This window comes from Chanos chanos, chromosome 9 (genome assembly GCF_902362185.1).
Source record: "Chanos chanos chromosome 9, fChaCha1.1, whole genome shotgun sequence".
Taxonomy (NCBI): domain Eukaryota; kingdom Metazoa; phylum Chordata; class Actinopteri; order Gonorynchiformes; family Chanidae; genus Chanos; species Chanos chanos.
The window spans coordinates 43234052-43243013 of NC_044503.1; the positions used below are offsets into that span (position 1 = coordinate 43234052).

General features: G+C 50.4%; 1 protein-coding gene across 1 annotated transcript in view; it reads left to right on the forward strand.

Annotated features, from left to right (window-relative positions):
• The first annotated feature begins 1615 nt into the window (after positions 1–1615).
• Positions 1616–8962, forward strand: part of cicb (capicua transcriptional repressor b) — a 42525-nt gene continuing 35178 nt past the window's right edge. Inside the window, exons 1-2 of the mRNA XM_030785625.1 lie at positions 1616–1796; positions 2604–5294. Coding sequence (XP_030641485.1) covers positions 1616–1796; positions 2604–5294 — 2872 coding nt within the window. The remainder of the gene's footprint in view (positions 1797–2603; positions 5295–8962) is intronic.

Below are 8962 nucleotides of genomic sequence, written 5' to 3' on the forward strand. Positions count from 1 at the left end.
AACAGAGTCAAGTCTCCGCTCTGCTGCAGCAGTGTGTGATCACTCTGACAGGACTTATTATTAATAGTTATTGTCTTTTGAAAACACTCAGACAATACTGGGATTAATGTTGCCATTTACATAGTGCAATGGCACCTATGCTATCAACACTCATTACAGCACTCAAACCCTCCCACTGTACACTCAAACCCTCCCACTGCACACTCAAACCCTCTCACTGCATACTCAAACCCTCACACTTCCACTTCACCCTCAAACCCTCCCACTGCATACTCAAACCCTCTCACTGCATACTCAAACCCTCTCACTGCATACTCAGACCCTTCCACTGCACACTCAAACCCTCTCACTGCATACTCAACTCCTCCCACTGCATACTCAAACCCTCCCACTCCCACTGCACCCTCGAACCCTCTCACTGCATACTCAAACCCTCCCACTGCACACTCAAACCCTCTCCCTGCACACTCAAACCCTCTCACTGCATACTCAAATCCTCCCACTGCATACTCAAATCCTCCCATTGCATACTCAAACCCTCTCACTGCATACTCAAACCCTCCCACTCCCACTGCACCCTCAAACCCTCCCAATGCATACTATAACCCTCCCACTGCATACTCAACTCCTCTCACTGCACACTCAAACCTTCTCACTGCATACTCAAACCCTCTCACTGCATACTCAAACCTTCTCACTGCATACTCAAACCCTCCCACTGCACACTCAACTCCTCTCACTGCACACTCAAACCTTCTCACTGCATACTCAAACCCTCTCACTGCATACTCAAACCCTTCTCACTGCATACTCAAACCCTCCCACTGCACACTCAACTCCTCTCACTGCCCACTCAAACCCTCTCACTGCATACTCAAACCCTCCCACTGCACCCTCAAACCCTCCCAATGCATACTCAAACCATCCCTCTCACTGCATACTCAAACCCTCCCACTCCCACTGCACCCTCAAACCCTCCCAATGCATACTCAAACCCTCCCACTGCACACTCAACTCCTCTCACTGCACACTCAAACCCTCTCACTGCATACTCAAACCCTCTCACTGCACACTCAAACCCTCTCACTGCATACTCAAACCCTCCCACTCCCACTGCACCCTCAAACCCTCCCAATGCATACTCAACTCCTCTCACTGCACCCTCAAACCCTCCCAATGCATACTCAACTCCTCTCACTGCACCCTCAAACCCTCCCAATGCATACTCAAACCCTCTCACTGCATACTCAAACCATCCCACTCCCACTGCACCCTCAAACCCTCCCACTGCACTCAGGTCCTCCCACTTCCTACTGAGACCCTCCTATAGCCCATTCAACTCCTCCCCCCTCCCCCAGCACACTCAGGCCATGCCATTGCACATATGAAAGATCTCTCTCACTCTCTTTCCGTCCCTCTTCTTCTCCTTCCCATCTCTGTCTCTTTCTTTCCATACCCCTGGCTGTTCCTCTCTGTTCTTCTCACTGTCCATTTCATCTCTCTGTCTTTCTTTCTCTCTAGGCCGGTTTGAGAAGACAGGCAGAGTGAGGTGTAAATAGAAGAGGAAGAGGAAGAACTCAGCCGAACCCTCAGCCCTTTTGAACCAGCAGAGCGAATGAGGCCCCTGAGAAAAGCAGGAGGACGGCCCCCACCACCCACACGGTCCAGAGGGGGGCGGAGAAAAGCAGGGACAAGACCTGCCCCTGAGGGGGACAAGAAAGTGAAATATGATGGACAGACACAGACCACACCCACCGTACAGTCTCTCAGGAAACAGGCTCCACCCAGGGCTAATCGTACACAGGAAAAACTAGTCAGGAGCAGTGAGCCAACAAACAGGGTGGGGCTTAAAGGGCAGAAAAGGAGACGGGCTGCGGAGAAAGACAAGAAAACGGGGACATTGCTCAGTAGCATACAGGCACACAATAACACACATTTAAACACACACGATAAACACCCAGACAACAACTTACAAACAAACAACAACAACAACAACAGCACAACAACCACAACAAATACTCACACTGCTCCTGTTAGCACACACACACAGCCTTCTTCAGAGGACACACGCACACACAGCAAGAGCACCTCCAACAACACAAGTGCACATTCAGTCAACAACACAGACACACTCAGCAACCACTCAGCGAGCGGCTGTAACACAAACAGTGCGTTAGCACAGCCCGCCAGCCGAAAGACAGCCACCTTCAAAGCAAGAGTGCCCAAGAAGAAATACACTTACGAATACTGCGCCAGCTACTTCACTAATCCACCACCTCCTACACACACCTCCAGCTCCTCCTCTCTCACGCACTTCTCTACACCAAACACCCTCACACACTCCACACACAACTCCACAGCCTCTGTTCTCACACAGTTCTCCACACACAACTCCACACCAAACACCCTCACACACTCCACACACATCACACACAACTCCACCTCCTCTACTCTCACAGACACCTCCACACACAACTCCACCTCCTCTGTTTCCACACATTCCTCCACCTCCTCTTCTCTTACACGCACCCCCATTTCAAAGGCCCTCACACACTCCTCCTCCAATGGTCTCACACGGAACAGTGAACTTGCCTGTTTCACAGGAGGTCAAGAGAAGGAGGTACCGTCTCCTGTCACAACTCACAACACCTCGCAACAGCAGCAGGCAGAACAGGAAGGAGGTGAGGTGGAGGGCTCAGGCAGGGGGAGGGAAGGGAGGCGGGAAGGACATGACAGCGAGGCTGTTACCCCTAACCCCGCCTCTTTGTCACCCCTGGATACGGCTGTGAAGCGCTCGGCTGACGTGGAGATGCTGGATCGATCCAAGTACCGCCTCTTTGATGCACCCAACCAGACAGCTCCACACAGTCTCCAGACGGACGGCCCCACAGTGCAATCCCACAGGGCAGAGGGAGTGGCCAAGCAGCTGGAGCAGCAGAGGGTGCTGGTTCGAGGCCTGAGGACAGAGAGGGGGGCGGAGGGAGGGGGCGAAGAGGCAGTGACTGTGTTTCTCTGTGGTGTGGTGCGCAGTGTGTGTGGGGACCGAGTGAATGTTGGTCTGTGGATAAACGGAGAGGAGCGTGTGGTCGTTTACCCTCTGCACACACACCCGTACAATACACACCTGGTCCTGGACGTCCCACCGCCCGGCACAGAGCCGGTGCCCGTGGGCACACGAGTGTGTGTGCCGTCTGAGGGGGTAGAGAGTGGACCTGGTTGTTACAGGGAGGGGGTGGTGACACAAGTGAGCCCTCACGCCTCCTCATACAGAATTGTCCTAAATGAGGAGGCGCGGGGAGGAGGTACTCCAGTGCTGTGGGTTTCCAGACAAAAATTGCGCCTCCTCGTCCCACCCTGGGAGCGGGAAGGCAGAGAGAGGGATGAGACAGAACAGAGGGAAGACATGGAGGTGGAGAGGGAGGTGTGTCAACTCAGCAGGGGGATGGTGCTAGGAGCATCAGGGCATCATCACAACGGAAACACGCCTCCTCCCTCCTCTACAGCTGCAGAAAGGGAGAGAGAGAGAGAGCGGGAGAGGAGGCAACTGCAGACTCCAGAGGAGGACAGGGAGGTGTGTAGACTCAGTGAGGGCGGAGCTTCCCAATACCGACACCTCTCTAAACCGTCTGACTCTGCTCCACCTGCCCTCTCATTGCAGGGTGGTAGTGCCTTGCCTCTCCTCCTTCCTGTTCATATGCCCCGCCCACAGGCTGGCCCCTCCCCCGTCAGCAGTGTACGCACCCACACTACCTCCGTCCCCCCCTCTCCCAGCTCTAGGGGGAGCTCTTGCACCCCTGCAGCCAAAACGCCCACTCCATCCTCTCATAACTCCACTCCTAATCCCGGGAGCTCCACCCCTTCCTCCCGCTCAGCCACGCCCCTGTCTGCGGCTCAGCAGAAATTCCGTAAGGGCGACGTCGTGAGCACACCGAATGGGATACGGAAGAAGTTTAACGGTAAACAGTGGCGTCGCCTGTGCTCGCGCGACAGCTGCATGAAAGAGTCACAGCGCCGCGGCTACTGCTCCCGACATCTCTCCCTCCGCAACAAAGAGATGGAGGGAGGAGAAAGAGAGAGGGAGAAAGAAGGAGGCAGCTCAGGCACGGCGACCCCCGACCTGAGCGTTCGCAGGAGCAGTGAGTTTGAGTGGGAGGACACTTCGCGAGACAGCAGTGAGAGTGGCAGTCGTGGGGAGTCTCGTTCGCGATTGGCCGTGTTTCTGCCGCAGGACTTCTCACGTTTCGACTTTGACGAATGTGAAGCTGCGACCATGCTTGTGTCATTGGGCGGGTCCCGCTCAGCCACACCCTCTTTCTCTCCTGTGTCCAATAATCAGTCGCCTTTCTCTCCTGCCCCGTCCCCCGCTCCCTCGCCACTATTTGGGTTCCGGCCAGCCAACTTTAGCCCGGTGACGGCCACGCCCGCTCTGCAGCCCCGGAGACAGCGTCAACCCAGTGGTACAAACACGCTCTCCCGGTCCACACCCAAACTAGTAACGCCCAAACCTGAGCAAAACCGAGTCACCAGTCTGACTTTCACCATACCCTTAAGTCCAAGCAAACCCTGCCCAGACCTGTCCCCTGCCACGCCCGCTGTGCCCCACGATCGGTCCAAACCTGACCAGCAGCGTGTTGACATGCCCTTACGGGTTCTGTCACCTCACACTCCACGCTTCTCACGCCCCAGAGGATTAGCCACGCCCAATAGCCGACCTCCCTCATCCACCCCTGCCTCCCCCCCACCCCTTGATCCCGACCAGCAGCGTGGAATTCCTGTCTCCCAGCAGAACTTGAGGGACTCTCCTGTAATTGTACGGAATCCTGAAATCCCGCTGGCAAAATTTACAGAACACCCCCTTGGCGGAGTCACAGCTGTGGGAGTAGCCAGTTCTTTTACAGCCAGACACCAAGCTGGAGTCCAGTCAGGGGTGGGTCTACAGGTACCTGTGCCAGTCAGTGTGTCTGGTGCCACTGGAGGGACGGCCCTTCTTCGGGGCCACGCCTCCACACTTGTCCTGGTGTCCTCTACATCCACTCTACCAAACTCCACCCCCACGAGCATCTCCACCCAATCAAGCGCTGCTTTAGCCTGCATCTCAGTGCCCAGCCCTGCCCCTGGGTGTGATCTGACTGGTTCAAGAAGTGCACCTGATAGGGAGGCGGGATTTGGAGGCGTGTTACAACAGCCAGTGGCCTGTCACCCCGCCCCCACAGCCCTGTTACCACTCCTCCTCCCCACAGAGACGCTCCACCCAACACCATGCAAAGATATCATCATGGGTAGACCTGGTACAGGTAAGACTGACAGTGTGTGTGTGTGTTTGTGTGTGTGTGTGTGTGTGTGTGTGTCTGCCTGGTACAGGTAAGACTGACAGAGTGTGTGTGTGTGTGTGTGTGTGTGTGTCTGCCTGGTACAGGTAAGACTGACAGAGTGTGTGTGTGTGTGTGTGTGTCTGCCTGGTACAGGTAAGACTGACAGAGTGTGTGTGTGTGTGTATGTGTGTGTATGTCTGTGTGTGTGTGTGTGTGTGTGTCTGTGTGTGATATATTTACTGTGCATGTCAGATGGAGAAGATTGCTCTCTAGGGCCTATTTTTGCTGTTATGAAATAAGATTGGCATTAAAACGAAACTTAAATTTAAATGATCAAAGTACATCTAAATGTTTTTTTATTAATCCGATGCTTTTTTAACTGGCAGTCACAGCATGGAATGTTCAGAACAGTCCTGTGACAGTGAGTTTACAGTGAACTGGTTTTACACCGTCATTAGTCCTTCAGCTGTTAAACCAGTTCTGCTGTCTCCACTTCAGCCTCCGTCTGAGCAGACGGAGCAGGACTGTGGAGCACACTGTCTGTTTTGTTGGGGAAAAGCTCTAAATGTACTGTGAGATGCCAACTCAATGTTCGGAAGACTAAAGGGATTTACTATTAAGGATAAAACATACAGCAACTTTGGGAATCAAACTCTCACCAATACACACAACACAGCACAGACCTGAATCAAACACTCACCAATACACGCAACACACCACAGACCTGAATCAAACACTCACCAATACACACAACACAGCACAGACCTGAATCAAACACTCACCTATACACACAACACAACACAGACCTGAATAAAACACTCACCAATACACACAACACACCACAGACCTGAATCAAACACCTGTACACACAACACAGCACAGACCTGAATCAAACACTCACCAATACACACAACACAACACAGACCTGAATAAAACACTCACCAATACACACAACACACCGCAGACCTGAATCAAACACTCACCTATACACACAACACAACACAGACCTGAATCAAACACTCACCAATACACACAACACACCACAGACCTGAATAAAACACTCACCAATACACACAACACACCACAGACCTGAATCAAACACCTGTACACACAACACAGCACAGACCTGAATCAAACACTCACCAATACACACTACACAACACAGACCTGAATAAAACACTCACCAATACACACAACACACCACAGACCTGAATCAAACACTCACCTATACACACAACACACCACAGACCTGAATTAAACACTCACCAATACACACAACACACCACAGACCTGAATCAAACACTCACCTATACACACAACACAACACAGACCTGAATCAAACACTCACCAATACACACAACACACCACAGACCTGAATTAAACACTCACCAATATACACACAACACAACACAGACCTGAATCAAACACTCACCAATACACACAACATACCACAGACCTGAATCAAACACTCACCTACACACACAACACACCGCAGACCTGAATCAAACACCTGTACACACAACACAGCACAGACCTGAATCAAACACTCACCTATACACACAACACAGCACAGACCTGAATCAAACACTCACCTATACACACAACACAGCACAGACCTGAATAAAACACTCACCAATGCACACAACACACCACAGACCTGAATCAAACACTCACCAATGCACACAACACACCACAGACCTGAATCAAACACTCACCTATACACACAATGCACCACAGACCTAAATAAAACACTCACCAATACACATAACACAGACCTGAATCAAACACTCACCTATACACACAACACACCGCAGACCTGAATCAAACACCTGTACACACAACACAGCACAGACCTGAATCAAACACTCACCTATACACACAACACAACACAGACCTGAATAAAACACTCACCAATACACACAACACAGCACAGACCTGAATCAAACACTCACCTATACACACAACACACCACAGACCTGAATCAAACACTCACCAATACACACAACACACTGCAGACCTGAATTAAACACTCACCAATATACACACAACACAACACAGACCTGAATCAAACACTCACCAATACACACAACATACCACAGACCTGAATCAAACACTCACCTACACACACAACACAACACAGACCTGAATAAAACACTCACCAATCCACACAACACAGCACAGACCTGAATCAAACACTCACCAATGCACACAACACAGCACAGACCTGAATCAAACACTCACCTATACACACAACACAGCACAGACCTGAATAAAACACTCACCAATGCACACAACACACCACACCACAGACCTGAATCAAACACTCACCAATGCACACAACACACCACAGACCTGAATCAAACACTCACCTATACACACAATGCACCACAGACCTAAATAAAACACTCACCAATACACATAACACAGACCTGAATCAAACACTCACCTATACACACGACACACCACAGACCTGAATCAAACACTCACCAATACACACAACACAATGCAACTGTTTCTCTGATTGTAATCGGTTGTTATTTTAGGCTAATAGTTATGTTTAATAAGTTATTTTTTATCCTGCTATAATATTTGTAATTATGCAGTGCATCTAAAAAATTGTCAACGGAAAATAATTATTGTAAAATGGCTGGCAATCATGCGTGCGTGCGCGTGTGTGCATGCATGCGTGTGTGGTGTGTGTGTGAGTATATGTGTGTATGTGTGTGGTGTGTGTGTGCATGCATGCGTGTGTGGTGTGTGTGTGAGTATATGTGTGTGGTATGTGTGTGAGTATATGTGTGTATGTGTGTGGTGTGTGTGTGCATGCATGCGTGTGTGGTGTGTGTGTGGGTATATGTGTGGTGTGTGTGTGGTATGTGTGTGAGTATATGTGTGTATGTGTGTGGTGTGTGTGTGAGTATATGTGTGTATATGTGTGGTGTGTGTGTGAGTATATATGTGTATGTGTGTGGTATGTGTGTGAGTATATGTGTGTATGTGTGTGGTGTGTGTGTAAGTATATGTGTGTATGTGTGTGGTGTGTGTGTGAGTATTTGTGTGTATGTGTGTGGTGTGTGTGTGAGTATTTGTGTGTATGTGTGTGGTGTGCATACGTGCGTGTGTGTGTGTGTGTGTGTGTGAGAGAGAGAGAGACTGTCTGATGCCATAGTGCAGAGTCATGTAAAGGCTTAAGATCACAGGCCATTCCCAGGAATGAAGCAGGAAAACTGGAGGGCCTTGATTACAGAGAGGACTGATTAAGATATGAGAAGATCAGGGAAAACAGAACGTCGCCGTGGAAACACACAGAACTGTTCCATACGCACAAGAGGCACTCAAGTTTATAATTCAGTCAGATGAACGCTCCTGCTCTTCTCTTCTCTTCTCTTCTCTTTTCTTCTCTTCTCTTCTCTTCTCTTCTCTTCTCTTCTCTTCTCTTCTCTCCTCTCCTCTCCTCTTCTCTTCTCTCCATTTATGGCCTTGCTCTTGTTTTGTGTCAGTCTTCAACACTGATGATGTTAAACAGACCAGTGCTGCCCCCAGGTGGACAATGCATGTCACTATTTATATTCTCACACACACACACACATTTTCTGACTTTCTCTCTCTCCTCCCACTACACACATTGTACTGTCCACCCTGACAGCTTC